At 42.1% G+C, this 21,960-nt stretch overlaps 2 protein-coding genes across 3 annotated transcripts; both read right to left on the bottom strand.

Annotated features, from left to right (window-relative positions):
* Positions 1 to 1,308: 1,308 nt before the first annotated feature.
* Positions 1,309 to 7,085, bottom strand: LOC125539558. Its single transcript, XM_048703043.1, has 9 exons — positions 6,870 to 7,085; positions 5,891 to 6,053; positions 4,691 to 5,728; positions 4,503 to 4,591; positions 3,401 to 3,574; positions 3,208 to 3,324; positions 2,902 to 3,081; positions 2,756 to 2,802; positions 1,309 to 1,917 (listed from the first exon to the last, which is right to left on the bottom strand). Exons 1-9 carry the CDS (start codon positions 6,915 to 6,917, stop codon positions 1,680 to 1,682), a joined length of 2,094 nt encoding a protein of 697 aa, XP_048559000.1. The 5' UTR covers positions 6,918 to 7,085; the 3' UTR covers positions 1,309 to 1,679.
* Positions 7,086 to 7,723: 638 nt separating this feature from the next.
* On the bottom strand, positions 7,724 to 16,871 carry LOC125539555 (putative DNA ligase 4). 2 transcript variants are annotated; one of them, XM_048703041.1, is made up of 27 exons: positions 16,426 to 16,871; positions 15,846 to 15,937; positions 15,681 to 15,766; positions 15,444 to 15,580; positions 15,157 to 15,231; positions 14,932 to 15,023; positions 14,754 to 14,825; positions 14,303 to 14,382; positions 14,181 to 14,218; positions 14,080 to 14,086; positions 13,537 to 13,692; positions 13,219 to 13,294; positions 12,992 to 13,116; positions 12,858 to 12,892; positions 12,569 to 12,627; positions 12,187 to 12,270; positions 11,979 to 12,071; positions 11,839 to 11,887; positions 11,606 to 11,693; positions 11,254 to 11,457; positions 11,005 to 11,130; positions 10,819 to 10,918; positions 10,639 to 10,744; positions 9,400 to 9,530; positions 9,157 to 9,315; positions 8,922 to 9,077; positions 7,724 to 8,821 (listed from the first exon to the last, which is right to left on the bottom strand). In XM_048703041.1, exons 1-27 carry the CDS (start codon positions 16,759 to 16,761, stop codon positions 7,873 to 7,875), a joined length of 3,711 nt encoding a protein of 1,236 aa, XP_048558998.1. In that variant the 5' UTR covers positions 16,762 to 16,871; the 3' UTR covers positions 7,724 to 7,872. The 2 variants fall into 2 exon arrangements, with proteins under 2 accessions (XP_048558998.1, XP_048558999.1); XM_048703042.1 differs by having other exon boundaries at positions 11,979 to 12,065; positions 16,426 to 16,870.
* Positions 16,872 to 21,960: the final 5,089 nt, after the last annotated feature.

Here is a 21,960-nt window from a genome sequence, read left to right as displayed (position 1 = left end):
TTTGCCCACTCGGATTCTTTGTCCAGGTACTGCAGAAGTCTTGAAAACAGCATTTCTTCTGACTGCTCTGATGTACATCGTCCTAGATGTAGCAAAAACATGGTAACTCTCCCAAGATGCCCATGAGTCAGTTTCTTATATGTTGGCCTGAGATTTGCGCTAAGGGAATCAGTTATCAGATCATATGCAGTTGGTGATTCAGGCATACACAAGAGGGGCTTCACGGTCCCATCCCTCCAAACATGAGAAACAAACTCTAAGAAGCGCCTTTCGCACCAAACAAAGAAGCTTCTTAACTTTATGGTGCTTATGGGAAAACCAAACTCTGGCTCCTTCAGAAACATTGCAATTTCGTACATGATAAGGATACTTCTCCCAAGGGCGTATGAAGATGCCTGCTGTGGAGAGAACTGAAGGCAAGATAACTTTTTGAGTACAGCCAAACTAATTGAAAATAGCTCCTTTATCCAGAAATTCTGAACAAATGAATGAAATTGAATAGAATCCAGCCAACGTATGTTGTCATCTTGCTGCAAAGAGCTTCTGTCTAGGTTAGAAAGCACCCTTGAATTCATGTTAAGAACCACATATCGGTCATTGTCACCATCTTTTCTCAACCTAAAGTATCTAGCACAAAGATCATCATACCTAACTGCACAATCATTTGATTCTTGGCCAACGGAGTGACGAAGATGAGATAGGACTTTAACTCTTATTGACCTCCAATTGTTCCAGACATACAATATAGTTTCAGGTGATATCTGGTTACAGGCCAGCATAGCATCACAAGACGATTCATCTTCTGATCCTCCCGCTAATCCCAAGTTGTACCCAGAAGCTTGAGGCTGGAGATAAACATTAAGAAGAAAATGGGAAGCAACAAGTTCTATTAACAACTTTCCACATTTTCTGCCCACAAGGAAGGCACAACTTAAAATGGCAAGGGATTTCGGCACACATTTCAGTGCATGTGCTCCTAAGTAATCAAAGAGGAAGCAGCAACCGCCGACTTCATTTGTCGTTTCATTGGTTTTTTCATAAAGTCGATTTGCCACTGCCGTCTACCGCCCCGCCATAGGCCTCCCCTGCTCTCACCCTTCTTATTCTATGCTAGCTTTACTCAAGTTTTCAAACAAAAATATCAACCAAATAAACCAATAACCAGCTCAAGCACGGGCGCGGCGTTGCGCTGCGCCTTCGCCTGCTAGTCATAATCATATGTCGGGTGTGTGCTCATGATGTTTTTATTCTCTTGATCCGACATTGTGAGTTAATAAAAAGCGCCCTGTATCGGGGAAAAGGTAACATGCATACATTTGAATCACATTCTTTGCCAATATATATGTATAAACTTGACTACGAACAAACATAGGCACATAACTTCATGTTTATTTACATGATAGATAGATTACAACCAAGTTTAATTACAACAGTAAACACTGATATATGTCCATCGGCACATCTGCATATTTACAAAGCACGAGAGCCAAACACCTGAATTGTTTGGAGGTTCAGTCTTCCGACAGTAGCAGTTTGGTGCATGAATCTGCCGTGTGCACTAGTGGGGCTGTATATTCTGTGTACATTCTGCTGCTTGGCACATAAATTTTGGATGAGCCAAAATGATGTCCTCTTATTGACCAAGACATATTTGAACAGTGAACTGAATCACTCTAGGCTTAATTTGCTTCCAGCACCTCCCATTCGTCATCGTCATCATCCGAAGACGTCATATGGTCCTTAGCATGGTTCCTCTGAGGCAGATCATCTCTGTTTTCATTGCTCCCCAAGGGCCGGTCTGTGTCAACTGACGCACTCTTGCAGTCATTCTTGTGGGAAGAATTAGCTGAGCTGCTAGTCGTCACCAAGGCTGATTTAAGCTTGCTTACACGGGCCTGGATGCTTGCTATTTCTCCCCTACGAAAGTAAAACAAGGGCATTCATATTCAGAGGTTGTATCGATAATACAAGAGCTAACTATGGTTGGCCAAAGAGCTAGAAGACAGTATACAGCTCAATTGAAAGCATGGCTTAGTAATCTTCACTAGTTACGAATTTTCTCCTTTTTAGCTCTGTTTTTTTTTACTTTGTTTGACACTTGTTAATCATATAGTATTGATTTATGTTAACAATATAAAAATTGCAGTGGGGAATTCCTCACTGTTATGCTAAAAAAAGTGTCATCTCGCATGCAGCACCAAGCTCAATTTCTACAGGTTCTTGATGCCGAGGCCCCCCAGCTCGACCGGCCTGCAGTCATCGTACCATGCTACTGAGCAGTTGCCACCATTAGCATCGAGGTGATCAGTTCAGAAGAACTTGCGCAACCACTTATCGATGGCCTCGAGCAGTCACTTGGGCATCTCTGTTGCCATCATGGTGTGGATGGAATCGCGGGCAGAATCGTTTTCACCATGACGAGCCACCCTCCTTTGATGATCATCCCGCTCAACAGCCACAAACTTGTTACCAGTTTTGTCCAACAAAGGTTGGTAGTCAGCTACCAGATGGAAAGGCAAGGTTGTTAACAAGATTTTTCACTACGAAGAAGACACAAGTCACCCAAGTTTTGGATGAAGAGTTGGGTGGTTGGGGAGTGCACCCACCCTCCTATCGAGATAGGCTCCAAAACAAAAGGATGTACACGACATAGTATGGCAGAGCCTCATTTTAAAATTATACACACTAACACCGGTCAAATAAATGCATGTATGAATGAGCAGTAAGCCTATATTAGTGGGAGAGTGTAACATACTGCATGATATCAATGATGTGACCCTGGTCCAGCAATTGTTCTCTCAGCTGCAACGAGAAATTTTTGAATCCATTAATACAAGGTATGCAAGAAGAGCAACAATTGAAAGAAACAGTAAAATCTACAAACTAAATTTTGCCTATTACCAAAATGTTCTCTTCGGCTTCCTTTTGGAGCTTTCTTGACTCCTCCATTATGCTCCCCATTGTAGCTTCCTTCTCTTTACGTAACAATAGAGCTAATTTATCTTCTTGAATAATTTGCTCCATTGCTGCAGCCTCTTCCTCCATCGAAGTTGCTAGACGTGCATCTAGTTGAAATTTAATCTGTGCACTCGAATTGGGCATGAACATAAAACATTACTATCAATTTCTTACTCACAAAATAACAGCATCCTTGTTCAATGTTATTCTGTTGGCACTTCGCTCTTAATTAAGTTTAGCTGTTGTTACCTCCTGAACAGCTGTAAGCGCTTCATTTCTTTGAGCAGCCAATTTGGTAAGCTTAGACTGAAGGTCCTGAGTTAGAGCCACCAACGAACAATTTTCTCCACACAATACTTGAGCTTGCTATTTATGAATGAATGAATAGTAAGCCTCATTTTTCAATACATATGAAGATACCAGAGCATTAAGAACATGGTACCTTATCATTTGACTCTTTCGAATTCTCAATGAGCTGGTTAAAGTGCTCTGCCATGGCAAGAAAATTTTGATGTGCCTTGTCAGCATTTTGTTTTGCTAGTCGAGACTTTTCCTCCTGAAGCTCAACCTCTTTCATTTTCATGATTGTTGATTCATACAAACAGCTCAATGATTCCTGCAACGAGCTTTATGTGAATTTTCTAAAAAATTCATGATCAAACTATTGTGTTCTGTATATTTAACCAAATTTTCTTATGTATATTACAGTATAGTTTAAATTTTATTACAAAATTCGGTACCATAATTTGGCAAGTGTTGGCATGCAAAATCTTGGCTTACCAATGACTAATCTGGAAAATTCAGGCCTTAAACAAAGCAAAAAATTCAATAAACATTGGCTTGGAAATTTTTGGTGCCAATCAAGCAGGACCCATTTTATTAAGATAATGGAAGCTTTTTAACCCCGGCCTCTGCATCATAGATGCATGCAGCCACACTTATTACAGAGTTTATTACATCAACAAGAAAAATAATCTCGACTAAAGAAGAAGAGGCCAAAATATCCTGGCCAATAACAACCAAGAGCTATTATACCCACAGCAAGACTACTCTATAAACTAAGAAGTCTATCAGTGGCACGCCATCCAAATCGGGACATAAAGCAGGACCCATATGTTTCTCAATTTTTTTGAGAATCAGAACATATGTTTCTCAATTTGTTTCAGTGTATTTTCCTAATGCTTTCAAGTGAGAAAAAAGAGAAATTACTGGCTGCATGCATACCAATGACTGATAAAAGATTAAACTTCACAGTTTACAAAAACATAACTAGGTAACTGATAATTTGTGATTTCATAATTAAGAGTAAGGATTGAATCAAAAGCAATCCCATTGACTTGGCTTTGTACCGTATTTTTAGACTAATAAGCATGTTTTTTTTCGATAAAGGGTAATATATTAAAATCAAACTGATATAAAAAACACCTGGCCTGAGACTAATAAGAAGATACGAAAAAACATACTGAGCTTTTAAAGTGGTTTATTGACAAGTAGGATTAAAAATATTGTTTCTAAGGAGAAAGCCTTAGTCGTACAACAGTTACCTTGCTTTTAGTGATATCAGAAATATTCTTGTTTATTTCAGTGATATGAAATGACTGAGTGGAGTTATCAAGAAATCCCTCACTTTTATCTGCACCAGGCATCATCCATTCTTCATTAGGCTGATCTGCATCAAGCTCAACCATCGGGCATAAGGAGTAGTACTTATCACCATCGAAATTGCACGTACTAGTAAAAGTTCGGCGATTATTGAAATTGAGATGTATTGAAGGTAGCTCCTCATTATGAACTGTCTCGGAACCACCCTTTTCTTGAAAGGGTTGTAATGAATTATCTACGATTTTGGATGAGGCAAATAAGTCAAATAGCTTGTGTTGATCGTCTAGCTTAACAAAAGACTGCTCATTTTTCTCCTCAGTAAAATTCAATGGTACTTTTGTTGTCTCGTCAACTGTGCATAGATCGCCAAATAAATTGTAGAAGTTGCCATCATTTGCTGACTTGTGGAGCTCAGGGGTATTTTCTGCAGTACAGAGTGCACCCAACTCTTCTCCAGCATTATCTTTGTTTTCAAACAGAACTTGTAAGTCATTATTATCCTTTGGGTTGGAGAGCGTATGGACAGTTGGAGCATTTGGCAAATTCTTTGATGTCTGTTTGTCTTCCTTTGAGTGAAAATTCACAAGTAAGGTTTCCAAGTAACAGTTATCTTCTGACTTGTCGAAATCATGTTTACTTACCTCATCAGAAAGTTTCAGAGGCACTTGCCCTCCATGTTTCACTGCACAATCTGAAGGGCTCTCCTTAAATAATGGCAACATATTCCCAGAAGAGGCAAGCAAATCTGATAGCTCATAATTATCATTACAGTGTTTGCGGTTGCCTATTTCAGTCTCTGGAGTCACTTCATCTTTTTCAGCTGCACAATGATCATTACATCCTCCTGAATCAGACTGCTCATACTCCATCATATGTGGCTCCGCTGCAGATGTCGATGACGATCCAAGCAGAGCATAATGCTCCTGAAGAAGGCTGTTCATTACTGTTGTAGGAATTCTTGTTTCATTTATCACCACTTTATCCTCGATCTGGGAACATTTTTCTATTTTGTTCTTACTCTGGAATGGTCCATCATAATCTGAAAACGGATCACATTCACCAACAGTGCCACTGCTCTCAGCTGACGTACCAAATAGGGCACTGGTATCCTCTCGAGCTCCTAGATCCACCAATGATATCCCTCCAGAGTGCAAGTTAGATTTCCTGGCTAACATTTGGAAACAAACAAGCATGAGACTGAAGGCCCCATTGAATAAACAACTAGCAGATGCACATATTTGATTGCTACAAGTATTTCCATGTAATGGATGAAAACAAACAACAGGAATGAAAAAAAACGGTGCAAAACACAGTGCACAAAGTTACTTACAATCAGTATGGTCGTGTTCTGCATAATCAACATCTTGGAGTGTAAAAACTGTTTCAGTAGGTTCGCTTACTGCTGGAATGACATCGGAAAGAACAAATCCAACAGCTGCATCAACATCAGAGGAATACTGACTGGCTACAGCCTTCAATATTCGAAGATCAACCTGTAACACAAATACAAAGGGGAAAAAATAACCTTAAATATGCCATGTTTTCTTTATCTTGATGTACAGTTGCACATATATTAGAATTGGTCGCGTAAATACAGTAGGAGGTGGTTCATGTTAATGAATCCAGTCTCCAGGATGAAGTAAACCATGTTTGGCATTGGTTGACAGGGAAATCCATAATCCACCAAGGCCGCACAATGAATGTCAGAATTTTATATTTATTTTTTGGAAAGGTTGAATAATGTCAGCATAAATGACTTGATACTTGTGCATTTTACTTGGCTGTTGGCTCCTTGCATCTTCTGTCACTATCTTTTACTGTATTTGCCTATAATTACTTGGCTGGACTTATATTATGCACGTGCAGACCTACTACTGATGTCCCTTCCATATATGATTGTACATACTGAGCAGAGCATTCTCTCTCAATAGTATTATAAATTATCCTTTATTGGCCTAAAGCAGAAATTTACCTCCCTCCAAGAAAAACTGAAATGCTCCCGGGAGTCTATCAACAGATCTTTTGAATTGTCCTATTAATAGATTTCATCAAACAGTTCGTCGGCAACCCATACGGTGGTGCCTTGTAGGAGCTAGAGCACGCCCAGGAAAATCCAAAATGCAGAGGACCGAAAATAAGATTCTCCAAATAGAATCTTCGCGTGTAAGCTAGATGAATTACTCCATTTTTTATTTTATTTTTGCTAAATAGGACTACTACATATTTACATAGAAGAAATTGACCTTGAGGTATTCCAAACAAAAACATGAACAAATCTTGTGGAGCCAGCCAGCCGGACCAATCCATACCTGCGGGAAGACCTCTCGCAGGGCGCAGAAGACCTGCTTGAATGCCATCGCCGACGCCTCCAGAAGTGGAAAGGGGCTGGATTTTTGGTCAAGGAGAAGGGGGCTGACATGAAGGTTGGGGGAGTGGAGAAAACCAGTGAGACAGAGAGAGGGGTGACGGATGGAAAGAAAGAAGTCGAGGGAGACGACAGGTGAGGAGGAAAAGCTCGGATGGGGACGCGCCAGTTACTCGCGAATATTCATGGCGTATAGAATGGCAACTGGGGCCGCATTAGCCGTGGGGGGCATACGGTCAGTGAGTGCCACGGGGGGCTGCGCTTGGCTCCAACCTTCCTGGGAGGCTGGGGCGCGAGGAGACCGGCTTGTCAGTGACACGGATAGTGTGGCTCGTTGTCTCACGGTGGGTTGACTAGGACGGCAACCAGAGGACCTTTTTTTTAGAAAAATACTAGACTTGTCCGGTGTTGCCGACACGGAGGCCGTTGGCACGTCAAGTTTCAATGTGGTCCACCCGTCACACATCGTGTGCATTTCTTTCACAGTGCTGCCGACCACCCGTCACGCCCACCGTGAGCCCGTGGTGTCGCGTCGTGCGTCTTCCGCTACACGAGGCCTCATCTGAGACCTGGACAGGCGGGCCGTCCTGGTGCGTAAGCGGTTCTGTAGTTGGCCGCCGGCTGAAGCGCACGACGGCATCGGCAATGGACGCGTCGACGCCTGACGGAAAACCAACCAATCCATAGGGCCGAACCAGGCTACCGACGCGGCTACGGTACACACTGCAGGCCACCGAGTGCTGGAAGCCATCACAGTTTGGTCCAGCATCAATTTTTTCAGGCACAACTCACAGTCTCTGCTATGCTCTCACTCCACGAGATAACTAGGGCCATGGTACGGACAAGGTTGATGGTTACAAGCATCTGTCATATTTACAGGACCGTGGAAACGGTGAAAAAGACGTGCGGCGTACGTGCTACCCCGAGCCCACAGAGCCGAAGCACTCTCACCAATCTTTCAGAAACTCGTCGGCCAGATCTTTGTAGCTCACCTTTTTCTTCTTGGGAGCCGCGGGATTTGGATCTGGGGCTGGAACCCCCGCACTGTATGACGAACTTCCTGCCGGCGGTGCCGGAGCCACGGGATTGGATGCAGAACCACCTGTCTCAGGCACCGGAGCCCTGTTATCCGACATGGAACTTCTCACACGCGGCGGATCATGCTCGACTTTGGCTGGGGGATCGCTGCTCGCGTCTTCCCTAAGCGACGGTATCATGTCGAGGAGCATCGCGTGCAGAGGATCAACCATCTGTTCTATCTTCTCACCTGCCATGCTCTCTCCTTCACCAGCGTCTGTTCTTTGGGAAGTTCCTTTGCTTTCGAACTTTGGACTGCCTGTCTTCTCCTCTGCGGCACTCAGTTTGACGACTGTGGGCTCTCGATCGTCCAATGTGATGAACTGGGCCCCTGCAGGCGGTCCTTGGTTTTCATCCAGGCTATCTTCTTCCATCTTTACGACAGCATCTGTGCCAACCTTTTGATCTTCTTCACCTGTTTCACCAGGGCCGCTTTCGTCAGATTCACGATAGTCTATTTTCGCTTGCCGGGTTCCTCTTCTAGCACTTGTTCTTCGAACTGGTCTAGGAGCAGCTCGAGGTGGTCGTTGGTGCTTGTCACTGCTATCTTCTTCCATCCTGGAGATGGGATCTGTGTTCGACTTTTCATCATCTTGACCTGTTTCACCAGGACCGTCTTCTTCAGGTTCACCATCATCTATTTTTGCCTGCTTATTTCCTCTTCTAGCCCTTGTTGTTCGGACTGGCCTAGGAGCAGCCCGTACAGTTCTCGAACTACTGCTTGTCGCCCTGCCCCTTTTCCTTGCATGTTTAACATGAGATATTTCAACCTCCTCATTTTCAGCAGTCTTGTCATTAGAGGGCTGGGCCTTTTCCTCACTGAAATAAAACATCAACAATCAAAAGGTAAATAGTTGTTTTCAGAGATGATGAAATGGTGGATACGTTGAACCTTCAAATGTGAACATTCAACATATACCTCCTTTCGATTTGTATTTCTTCTAATGTATCCGGTTTAAGGTTGTAGGCGGTTTCAGGCAATTTCATTTGTTTCTCCACTGAATCTTCTAACCACTTGTTACTGACAACATGCAATCTTTTGTCGTGTAGGTAACGCCTCTCAGCTGGAGAGAAGCTGCATAAACAATAGACTCATTACTGTTCCTATTCCCTGTCACTCACATAATATACAAAAAAAAGCATTAAATCATCACCTCTTGTACAATATGTCAAAATTGTACACCTCAAGAACTGAAACTATAACCAAATGGGTAGCAGGAGCAAGCCTGCTGCAATACTGACCACCATGCATTGTAAGGTCCTGCTTCACCCTCTTTAGTGCAAGATCAGATATTACATTGTAGTCCTCGTTCCTTCAGGAAGAAAACAAAAAAAGGAGAAACAAATAAGTATTGACATTACATGGAAGATGATATTTGGCAGTAAATGAGACTTACACTAAAGGTGCATGATACAAGTAAACGCAGCAACCCTGGAAGAAGCAGAATCTTTCATCTGCATAATACTTCTTTTTGTACCGGTGTACCATGCTTGGATCGACAGTAACTTTGTCCATGTTGATGAATATCTGAACAATGAATCAATGAAAGAACTGAAACTATAACCATAAACTAGCCCTTATAAAAAGGGCAAAAAGCAACAATATTTCAAGTCACAGCCAGCAACACCTTTCCTGCCACTTGCTAGTCAGAGCAACCTTCTCAGCACAAGCTAAGAATTTTATGTGATAAAACCACTTTAACAACAAAATTACAATGCCAGGGGATGCGACAATACGTGGATCTATGGCGAAGTAACAATCCAAAATTATGTTTGTGCTGTCATTCAAACTCTAACAGTGCTCGTTGGGTGAGTTGTTTGATGGCCATTATTAGGGAGATTTAAATTGGTGAAATCTGTCGAAGATTTATGTGTCTGAAAGGGATATCGCAACATGATTTCTCTAGCAAAGAGATACTATCAAATAGTGCTTTCTCTATCTGAGGCTTTATTCACGGGATGTACATAAATGTGGCCTTCAGATATCCCTAAAGCTATAGCCTATTTCAGATTCATCTGTCCCAAGGCTCATGTTGAGGGGTTTGCAAATTGCTCATATATGTACTGTAGCAATCCCATGTAGCTTCCAGCTAGCTACAGGGTGTACTGTAGTATGTGGCTATGTGCACCTTCTACTATATAGCTGACTGAGAGAACTGAGCACCACTCAGTTTGTGGGGCCGCATGAACATCAACCCACCCAGGGGCAGATCTAGGCCAAACAAGGCCAAGGTGCACAGCTCATGGGCTAAGGAGCATACACCAAATTGTGCAGAGCCCATGAAATACCAGGGTGCACACACCAACTTTTATGGGCTGATTGCAAGGAAAAAAGATGTTGGACCCTGGTGCATGTGCACCCTGGTAGCCCAACGTGGCTCCGCCCCTGAACCCACCCATTGGGGTTCAACTGTCATGGTTTGGTGCCTGGTGTCTAGGTCGTTCTTCTATAAACAATGCCATCAGCTTCTATAGCCTGCTGTCTACGTCATTCTTCTATAAACAATGCTATCAGCCATACTATAGCTGGTAGCATGATTAATTCAGACCCCCGTAACACATCTTGATTTTTGAAAAATTGTCACATGTGTTTAAGGAGATAAAGCATTTGCCGCATACAAAAATAAGCTCTGTACCTGCTTCAGGTCAGAAACATCGATGTCCCAGTAGTAAAAATCTGCGTACGAGTCGATCTCTTCAGGAAATTTGTGCCTGGCAAAATCTGCAAGAAAGAGGATATACCTGCACAGCAAAATGCATTAGAATATGTTGGGTAAAAAGATTAGAGGAATATGTGATATAAGCAAAGGACGAACTTGGGTTGCAAACGAAGAAGTATTTTTTGCTTGCAACAGTCCAAGATCCAGGAATAATGAATGATCCTTCCGTGGCGTATGGCCGCCTGATATTTGATACCTGAGAGTGCAGCAAATAGCCTCAAACTGTATGTACTCAGCACCCAGGATAAGGAAAAGTAGCCCTGCACAACAAAAGTGGAATACCTTTCTTCTCCGCTGCTATGCAGTGAGTAACAGAGTCATTAAGATTCATCGAGAAAGATCCTCCATTCTCCACAACCAGTTTATGGAAATAGTCGAGGTTATATGACGGAGGGGTGTTGACAAAATCTAAGTATGATAAGGAATGTACCAGTCCGAATATATGGTGTGCTTTAAAAAGATGCAGATATAGTTGCTTGACCTTCTACACAAATGTGTAGGTAGTGGCATATATGCCAAAAAAAAGGATACAGAACATCGTGTTTGCAAATATCAGGGTTTCGCCCTTTAAGCCTGATATGTCAGTCTTCATAAGATGTGAAGGGATGATTGATACATTCTTCTTCTCCCCCCTTTTGTTTATTTTTGGGTTCTGTAAGTTGTCGTTTTTCAGACTCTTATCATCTTCTGCCTTGTGCATTGACCCATTACTTGAGTGCACGATCTCCACAAATGCTGCAATGATCAATATTCCAGAGTTCATCTTTCAGATATATAATCAATATGCATGGGCATCAGAAGCAATGTGCCTTACTGTGAGATATTCAAATTGAAATGAGGATATTGATACAAAAAAACTATTAAAAGCGCAAAAAAGAATTACATTGCACATCAAGGCACTCGTGCCATGGCTTATCATATCTCACTCGTTGAATGCGGGGGAACCTCAAGCAGTATGGGGCAGCAAAAACCTTCAATATATTGGAAGCAATTGTCAAAAACCAACTGGAGAGCAAATCAGTGATTGGCTAAATTGGACAAGAAGAAATATTTCTTGAGCATAACTTTTTTAAAGACTGCAATACAACAAGTATTCGATTCTTTAAAATGAATTACCTCGGATTTAATTGTTCGAATATCACTTGTTATAGATAGTATGACTGACCTGCAATTCGTGATTTAGCAGATCAGATGCTTGCTACAGCTGAGGCTGGCTAGTAAGAAGCCAAGAACCCAAACGATTAAAGAAAGCTTACTTATCAGGGCTTTCTATCCAAACATCTGGCCGCTCCTTCAAATTGTTTGTTACTTCATAAAATCTGGGTGTTTTTTTGGGGGTTCCACTTTTGATGATTAAAAAAATAGCCATTCATGAGACGGAAATGGGGTGCCTTAACAAATAAATTCAAACATGTAGCATACTAAACTAATAATAATGCAAAAGCAGAAACAAAGACAATATACCTAAAGTGGGGCTTCAGTTTCGCGACTAGAGTGGCAAGTTCTTCATCGGAGAGACCAGTACCGACTCGACAAAATGAAAGAAATCTTGCAAGGATAGCAAAATACATAAAGGTAGGAAACAAAAACTTTGACAATCTGACCATATCAAAAGCTCATAAGAAACACTCTGAGAACTATTAGAACATGAAAAACTGAATGATCAAAATGCTATAATTTTTTTACTTGCTTTTTTTCCTTTTGAGACCAGAACTTAGCTATTAAGAACGTCAATATAGTATTAGGAGAACCGAATTCCCTCTCTTAACCATATATCCACCTACTTTCCCCCACATTGGTAGATATAAAGGTACACAAACTACTGTAGGAGAAAAGGTTTGCTTACCTTTTGGGGTGACTATTATCATCTGAAGACACTGCAAGACCAACTAAAAACTGTGCAACCTATAAATCGGTTTCGAATGATCAGAATTCCTTCATAGCATCCACTTGGAAGAACAAAGATAATTTAAGTATAGTCTTAGCATTACAAGAAAATTGCAGTTGGTAAGTCATGAGTTGTTATGTAAGAATCAAGAGTACACATTCAAAACTTTGCACCTCAGCTAGTGTTAATGTTGAAACCAGAACAGTGAAAGAAGTATGTGAAATTCAAAACAAGCACATGTACACACCTCTCCTCCTCGACGCCCTGATCCATAATATCCACCTAAAAAATAAAGGAATGGACATACACTCAATCACTGCACTCAATCAACAGGTGGAAAAGTTTACTGTTAATACTTCAAGTAAGCATGATGATGCTGACCTATAATAATAACATCCAGATCAGCACCAGCATGTATATAATCAGGCTTTAGTTTAAGCCACTTTCCAGTTCGATCACCAGGTTCCCATTTGGAATCAAGGTCCTTTAGTACAATTCCCTCATCTCTAATCACAAACAATGGATTGAAAAATCATGAGACCACATTTAGTTATTAGTGTTACAAACAGATTGCTACGTTGTTTTGTGTTTAGGAAGTGGAAACAAACCTGTTTTCGACAGTCTCCTTGAAGAATTTCTCAACGTCTTCAATATTGGGAGCAAAAATGGACCAGCATGGTTCATCTACAATTTGCAAGCATAACTACTGTTACATATTACTGAAAGGAAAAAAAAGATATAGCAAAAAAATCAAGCTCGTTATGCACTGCAGAAAATAAATTTGTAAACATAAAAAAAAAAAACATGTCAAAGCAAAAGGACAGTTCTGTTAACACCCCTGTGGCAAATTTTTTGAAGATGTCATCTAGATTTATTTATTTGAATCAGATGTCAAGTTGAGACGGCATATAACTTTCAGGAGCTACCTGGGGGGCGATGGGTGTTTAGACCACCTGTTGGAACCAAAATCTCAAGACGACCCTTTAAAGGTTTGACAACCTTCCGCAGAATTTCGTGCCGCTCCGACAAACTTTGGTGGATAACACTAGTGTCTCCAGAATAAAGAATGTCAAAAGCAATATCTGTACATTCCTAGCGTCAAGCAAAACATGGCCAGCATGAAAAGAAAAAGTGATATGAAAAACTGAAGGGTAAAATAATGTTCCTCATAATTAAGTATTTGCGAACCAAAGGAAAATAAATTTCAGGTCATGTGTTAAATGCATATAGATCTACCCAAGCGAGAAACAAATGTCCTAGTGTTTTCAGGACACTGAAACCCAAAAGGTGTTTCATTACCAATTTGCCAGTTACTCCCTCCGTTCGGAATTACTTGTCGCAGAAATGGATGTATCTAGACGTATTTTAGTTCTAGGTACATCCGTTTCCGAGACAAGTAATTCCGAACAGAGGGAGTAGGTATCAATACAGAAAGCAAGATGCAAGAAGCAGTTAAAAGTGAAGGATACAGCACAACTGCAAGGGGAAAAAGGTAATTTCAGTTAGATAGGGACTGCCATACCAGGGTGAATCTAAAATGAACCTATAGTGAACAAGTTAATGATAAAACCTGTCGATTTGTCTCCAGCCCCTCACTAGCAGCCTTTGCTGTGAATAAAATAGTTTGAGTTCACTGTAAAATATTCAACAGAACATGCAAAATATTACTAATTCCAATGAAAGTTTAAAAACCTATTTCCTGGTTTGAGCCAAATTCAGCAAACCGATTAAGCGCAGTATCCCAAACAAGCATCTCCCCATCCAAAATACACCTGAGGATTCAGTTGAATTCATATCAGAGTTAAGAATGAGTGACCAAGTTGTATTGTGAAATAATCTACACAAAACATTGATATCATTCCCACAGAGAGCTTATATTGTCAAGGAAATAATATAAGGGGCAAGATGATCCCATAATAACTCAGCACATTCGGGTTTGTCTATCTAGCTAACTAGCCAAATAAGACCAACAAACTGACTACATGTTCCAATAATCACTGGAAAGATTTTGTCCATTTGTTTATTATGATAGGACTAAGCCCTGAGATGGACTTCTTTCATGCAAAGTCTAGCATCATTCTTATTAATGCTACAGTACCCCCAAAAAAAGAGGATACTACTGCTTAGTAATAATAAACAATACCTGTCAACCAGGATATTTTCCTTAATAAATTTGGACATCCCAGATGTATATTCAGAATGATCAAGAAAGGTCCTGACATACAGAAAACATTAGTGGGCCAAGATGAGGCTCTCTGTAAACTCAAAAACTTATACGTTTCAGAAGAATGTGCAAGTAAATATGGAACAATTTAATTTACCGTGAGAAGAAATGAATCTCTTCCCCATTCTTGTGAATTTGGATACGATCGCCATCAAATTTGCACTCAGCAACCACTGGTTTGCCATGAAGCTGGAGACAGGGAGGTGGCAGTTTGACGAAGCAGATTCAGGTGATGCCAAAGAGAAATACAGAGAGGGTATTTCCTTGGCAATAGTTACAACATGCAGTGTCACACTAGGAGCTAGAAAAAACAAGGAAATACCTTCTTCCATGCAGATGAAGCGTTACCGACTCTCATAGCTAGCTGAGGCCTCACAGCCTTTCCGACTTCTATATCCTGATCATACAACATAGGAGTAACAGAAGTAATGAGAAAATTGTGTGTGCCTGAAAGATATTCAATGACCTATCCATCCAAAAGATGGCTCCATGCATAGACAAAAGAGCAAAAGGTAAGAGCTACGAAATAATACTACATTTTGAAGACTTTGACCGTTGAACCACGAATAGTATGTGTCAGAAACAAAGTACAAGCAACAGCATAATCACCTGACGTTTATGCCTTTGACTTCGATCATTAAGCTTTTCACAGACCCATTTTAAGTCACAAGTGACATTGAATAAGTCCTCAGCGTCAGGATGAAATTCATGGAATATGCTCTTCTCACTGATCCCCAATTTCAAGTCTATGATGGTACAGGAACATCAAAAGAAATTCAGAAGTACTGTTGGAATGTGCATCAATTATTAAGCATAAAGAAACAATAGTCTGTAGAACAAGTTCACCTTTAATAATGATCATGAGAAGCCACTTCATTTCAAGGGCATTGGTTTTCTTGATCATACTTGAAAGAACCGAAGCCTTCTCAGACCTATATAAAATGAGGAGGAACTTCTGATTTCTGACTTTCAGTCATACACGAATGCGAAGGAAATAGATGCATAAGCTACCTAGTATCACTTGCAGATAGACGATCAAGTGCGTCATTAACCTCCTTTATTGTCAACCCACCAGAAGTCATTCCTTGCCTCCGCTGCAGCACCTGAGTAGAAAAAGGAAATTATGTCAAAAGCGGCCTGAAAAAAAAAGGCAAGATAAGCTGCTACAACAAGCAGCATCTTGATAAATCAATACAGCCACATGCATTTTGAATTGAATCGGCGTTTCTTTATACATTTATAGTATCAAACCAATGACACCATATACAACTACCAATAAGGCTTCCAGCCTTCTACTTTCGAGCCATTAGACCATTTTTCGTTACAAGTTGTGCACCCGAATCACAGAGAACACACTGACGATAGCCAGTGGTACATTGCTAAGCATATGAAGAACATCATGTCAAGCACACAGCTGAAAGGTCAATCCCCTAAGTCAACCTCTAATCCTCAACGGCTAAACCCTACACAATTCAATCAGTTGGCACAATCCATCGAACCCCATACAACAATCCATCAACGGCGAGGCGACGCTGTGATTACGGAGAACGACAATGCTGAATGGTGGGGAAAAAAATGGTCCCGACTGTACCTCGGCGGCGACGAGGGAGAAGTTGCCCGCGTTGCGGCCGCCGCCCCCGCGGCGCCAGTTGGTGAGGCGGACGGCGTCGGGGGAGTCCTTGGCGATTCCGAGCGCTTCGACGAGCGCGGCGGCGAGGGCGGCCTCCTTGAGGCCGTAGGAGCCGCGCTCGCGGTCGAGGGACGGGAGGATGAGGCGGAGCGCGCTGAAGTAGTCGTCCCTGCCGCTGGCCCCGTAGGCGCGGTCGAGGAACGTGCGGAGGCGGCCCCGCTTCTTCGCGGACGTGCGGTCCCGCGTCATGGCCTGGAACATCGCCACCAGGAGCCCGAACCGTACCGTCGCCGCCATCGCCGGCGTCGTGGGTGCGGGGTGGGGACGGCAGAGGGTCGAACCAGGGGCCTCTCTGCAAAACTGCGCCGCCGCTATATTGTTTTTTTTTCCTTGGTTCCTTCTCCCGCACGAGCTCCAGAGGGTTCGGAGGAAATGACGTGGTTTACTTTTGTGTACAACAAGGCCCAACAGACAAACTACACTCGTTCGTTGGCCCACCTTTGCTTTCGTCCGTCACCGTACAAGGCCCGAAACAAAGGAGTGAGAGATATTTTTTATTGTCAAAAAAAAAGGAGTAAGAGATTTTTGTGTTTCAGTGTCTAGTTTATTTCACATTGTTGATTCTAGTCCAAAGCATCCCCGTTTTGTGCAGTCTGTTATTTGCTTAGAATAATACAATTTTTCTATTGATAATTGTATTAAAATACATGGATTATTTAGCAAGTAGTTATGCATAGCATCTAACGACTTTGGGATATTTGACGACTGAGCATAGTTCCAACACTGGATTGGTCTCTAAATGCCAGGCAGCTAAACATAGCATTTGACAACTTGGATGTAGACACTTGCTCATAGGTCATACCATTGTGATTAGAGTTAAAATGGTCCCACTTTATCTTTTCCTTTGCATGTTCAAATGGATGAACATTATTCATGTTTTCCCATCTGGACATCATTGTCCGATATATGGCTCTAAATCTTATTTTGTCCGGAACACATATAGGTCCGCACCTTGTATATCCAGGAATTTTACTACCATACCACAACAAGACCTTTTCCCACGAAGTCATGTTTGTCTTTTATAAATTTAGCGTGACCATTTTTTCTCTCCCGCACGAGCTCGAGAGGGTTCCGAGGAATGCCGTCGTTCAATTTTGGGTAGAAGGACCGAAGGGCGCGTCTATAGCTCACGTGTAGCGAGCGTGAGCCAAACAGTATTTGGAAAAATGTTCTGGATGTATCAAAAAAAGTTCCAGATGTATAAAGAAAATTGATAATGTGTATGAGTAACATAGACATGTATTGAAAAATTATGAAGGCCATAAATTAAAAACTGGTAAAGAAACACATAAAACTGAAGCCTAGATACAAAAGCCATTGAAAACTTACACAGAAACACACACATGAAAAAAAAGAACCTGATTTTCATGCTTCTAAAACCCGCTTCCCAGGAACCCAAATAGGGTTGGACCATATAGCGATTGCCTACTGTATTGTAGTAGCCGAGATACAACCTTGGCGAGGCATGAAAGGCCGAACAACTAAGGATGTATTTGATTTGAGAATGAAGTGGAACGCAACGCCATGGTTCCGTTCCACTGGAATGGGTTGGTTTCGTTCTCGAGTTCGGTAAGAGCAATTCCGAGAAATGGAATGGTTACATTTTGGTGTTTGGTTTGAGAGATGGAATGAAATGGAATTGTTCATCTCATACACTGAATGCATATTGAATTGGATTTGGACAGAAAACTAAACTGACAGCTACATTAGTTCATGGGGGGTGTAAATGCATCTAGTGCCACCCCTAGTTGGTTTTGGAGTATTGACGACAAACCTAGTTGAGGGACTAATGTGTTTGTGAGAATTGCAGGATAACACAGGTAGAAGTCCCTCATTGATTCGGTTTTCCTACCAGAGATGACCCCTAAAAATGTAAGAAGACATTGAAGTCAAAGGTGGTATGTGAAGACATTCACATTGAAGACTATGACAAGAGAAGACATCGCATGAAGACTATGGAGCGCGAAGACTTAGTTCTTTCGTTGTTCTTTTTCTTCTTTGTTGAGTCATAGGAACCACCGTACTGTTAAGTGGGGTCCAAGTGAACCAGTTAGAATGACTGAAGTGATGCTTAACCAAAATCCTATGTCTTCGAGTGAAGACTATGAGAGCAAATCTTGTCCAGAGTTGGACAAGTCAGCTTTGCTTGTAGCTCAAGTAAAGTTGCCGTGTGTGTTTGAAATCTGACCATTGGAACACGTGTTAGTTCCTTAGTGACCAAGGGTCATTTCGGACAAATCAGGTCGGGTTGCCTAGTGGCTATAAATAGCCCACCCCCTACAACCATAAACGGTTGGCTGCTCAAAGTTAGTGCACGGCTTTTGTCGTTTGAGAGCAACCCACCTCGAAGCCTTTGAGAGAGAATTCCTTGTGAGGATAAAGCCCTAAACTCGCAGAGCCAAAGAGTGTTAGGCATCACTTAAGTCTTCCTGTCTGTGTGATCCGAAGACTTATTACACTTGAGGACTGTGAATCCTCCAGCCGGTTAGGCGCCGCGTTCTGAGCATCCAAGAGTCATTGTGGATCGCCGGTGAACGAAGTCTGTGAAGGTTTGGAAGTCTACCTTGAAGACTTACCAGAGTGATTGGGCGAGGACTGGGTGTCCTTAGCTCAAGGGGAATAAGGTGAAGACGAGGTCTTCTGAGTTGAATCTCAGCCTCCCTAACCAGACGTACAGTTGTCACAGCAACTGGAACTGGTCCAACAAATCATTGTCTTCAACGAGTCACTGGTTTCATCCTTCCCTTCCCTTTACTTACTGTTGGTCCTTGTGAAGTCATTGTATGATTGCTTTATCTTTTGTCTTCACTGAGTGACTGCTTGTTCTAATTGGCTTCACAATATCTTCCTACCTGATCTTTACTGCCTAGCTGCTATTAGTCATTGTGCTTTCACTCCATTGAATACTTGACTATGGTTTGCCTAGTGTAGTCTACCTTCCACTGCATGGTAATAGGTTTATTCCTATCGTTTGTCTTCGAAACTTCCATGTTTTGAGGACTTTCATAAAAATCGCCTATTCACCCCCCCCTTTAGTCGATCACTAGCACTTTCAATTGGTATCAGAGCAAGGTACTCCCTTGTTCTGTGTGATTCGATTTAACCACCTGGAGTTTTAGCTATGTCGACTGCAGGGATAATCAAAGTCTCCGTTGCGTGCCCAGTCTTCGATGGAATTGAATATCCCTACTGGAAGAATAAGATGCGCATGCATCTTGAAGCCATTGATGTCGACCTATGGTATGTCGTTGAGAATGGCGTTCCCAAGGCTGGTGAAGGTGTCACCGCTGCTGATGTCAAGAAGTTTGTTCAACTGGACTTCACTGCCAAGAACATCATCTGTGGTCATCTGACCAAAGGACGGTATGGCCGCGTGAGTGCTTTGGAAACATCTAAGCTAGTCTGGGACTGGCTCTCCAAGGTCAACGAAGGCGTCTCAACCCAGAGAGATCAGAGAATCAGTGTCCTTCGCAACCTCTTGTGAAGAAGTTCCAAAAATTCACCAAGAAGAAAGGCTTTAGAAAGTCCTCACGATCAAGCTCAAGGAATGATGAAGCTTCTGCTCATGACTACAAGAAGAGAACATGCCACAAGTGCAAGAAACCTGGTCACTACATCTCTGAGTGTCCACAGTGGGACAATGAGAACAAGAAGAAAAAAGAAGAACAAGGAGTATGATTCTGACGACAAGAAGAAGAAGAAATACTCAAAGTCTTCTTCCAAGTCCTCCTCAAAGTCTTCATCACACAAGAAGAGCTCATCTGGCAAGGCACGTGCGTTTGTTGGCAAGGAAATGGATTCAGAGGAGGAGTCCGCTTCTGAGGAGGCGGAGGTGGAGTCTGAGGAGGAGTCCGATTCTGGCGTTGCGAGTCTGGCTACAACATACTTTGCCAAGTCCATCTTCAACACTGAAGACAGTGACTTCATGCCGACACCGATGCAAATGACAAGGACTACTCCGCTCCTACCTACTGCTTCATGGCACGCGGTGCCAAGGTAAACACACGCACTACTCACTATCAAACATCTAGTGAAGATGACTCTGATTATGGTTCCAAACCCAGCTACAAATCACTTGCTAAAATTGCAACTGAACAACAGAAAGCTATGGAACATATTCAAAAACTGTTAGACAAAAGCGATGATCTGTTAGACGCTGAAATGACTCGATCTCAGTCCTTAATTGAAGACATAAAAAATCTTCACGTTGAGTATGAGGAACTTGAAAGTCGTCATGAAACGCTCTCAACAACTCATGAAAATCTTTCCTATGATTATCTTCAAAGGAAGCAAGATCTTGAGAAATTGAGAGCGGCTCATGAAGATCTTCAAAAGGAAAACGAGTCACTTCGCGCCAAACAGATCAGTTCAGCTCAGGAAGGATTTGAACCACCATGTCTTAAATGCCTTGAGCGTGATAACGCTACTTCTGTTGCTGAATGTTCTACTGCTGCTACTATTGCAATATCTTCAACTGTTGATGTGGTAACTAACCTCTCTACTGAGGATACCACTGCTATTGCTGATGAGAATGCTAGGTTGAAGACATTGCTTGAAACAGGGATGTTTAAAAGTCTCAAAGGGCATCAGACACTATGTGATGTCATCAAAAGGCAGATCCTGAACCGAAACCCTAGGAAAGAGGGTGTTGGGTTCGAAAGGAAAATGAATGCTGATGGCTCTTACTGGAAACCTGAGCAGTACCCCAAAACCACATGGGTTGCTGCAAAGGAACCTTCAGCGGATCCATCCACCCTATCTGGCTTCACTTGTGCTAATCCCATTGTTATTGATGAATCCTTTGATGCAAACTATAAACTGTTTAAGAATCAGAATGGTGAAGTGTTTGCCAGGTATATTGGTACTAACTGCAGGAATGGGCCGCCTATGAAGAAGGTCTGGGTGCCGAAAAGGTGTTTGGAAAATCTTCCTGTGAATGTCGTCATGACACCACAAGTGAAGAAGACAAACCCCAGACCACAGGCTTCATATGGTCCAAAGGCTTCATACAGACAGAGGACTCACCTGAGTCGCACTAACACAAATGTTTTGCAGGGAAACCTTACTCAGGCCTATGAATATGAGCGTGTTTCATTAAACCGCCATGTTCATAAGACCAAAAACTATTCTGCTTATCCTTATGAGTACTATTGTCCACTTGTAAGACTTTTTGCTAGGGCTCCAAAGCCAAAGTTCTCAGATGCTGCACTTAGACTCATTGCTTCGAAGCCACCCTTGAAGATGTGGGTGTCTAAGAAAGCTTAACTCTCTTTTGCAGGGAAAGGTCTCCAGCCGAAAACCAAAATCGTCTGACGCTATTGCTGGGGACCTTAAACATCTTGTAGGGCGCAACATCAAATGCCCAAATGGTCTTATTATGTATTTTGTTCCTGAGTCGCTTGCCACTTGCCCTATTAGTCCTAATCTCGATCTAAG

The sequence above is a fragment of the Triticum urartu genome, chromosome 2 (genome assembly GCF_003073215.2).
Source record: "Triticum urartu cultivar G1812 chromosome 2, Tu2.1, whole genome shotgun sequence".
In the NCBI taxonomy this organism is placed as follows: Eukaryota; Viridiplantae; Streptophyta; class Magnoliopsida; order Poales; family Poaceae; genus Triticum; species Triticum urartu.
The sequence above is the reverse complement of the archived record's forward strand: the minus strand, read 5'-3'. Positions and strand labels throughout refer to the sequence as shown.

Excerpts from the sequence above, each read along its gene's own strand:
- LOC125539558 (XM_048703043.1), bottom strand. The coding sequence starts at position 6,917 with ATGGCATTCAAGCAGGTCTTCTGCGCCCTGCGAGAGGTCTTCCCGCAG. Across the intron at positions 4,592-4,690 it reads TAATCGCCGAACTTTTACTA|ATAAAAGTGAGGGATTTCTT; the intron begins GTACGTGCAATT and ends TGCCTGGTGCAG. Across the intron at positions 3,082-3,207 it reads CGCTTACAGCTGTTCAGGAG|ATTAAATTTCAACTAGATGC; the intron begins GTAACAACAGCT and ends TCGAGTGCACAG.
- LOC125539555 (XM_048703041.1), bottom strand. The coding sequence starts at position 16,761 with ATGGCGGCGACGGTACGGTTCGGGCTCCTGGTGGCGATGTTCCAGGCC. Across the intron at positions 11,888-11,978 it reads TGGATAGAAAGCCCTGATAA|GTCAGTCATACTATCTATAA; the intron begins GTAAGCTTTCTT and ends CACGAATTGCAG. Across the intron at positions 10,919-11,004 it reads CATAGCAGCGGAGAAGAAAG|GTATCAAATATCAGGCGGCC; the intron begins GTATTCCACTTT and ends CTGCACTCTCAG.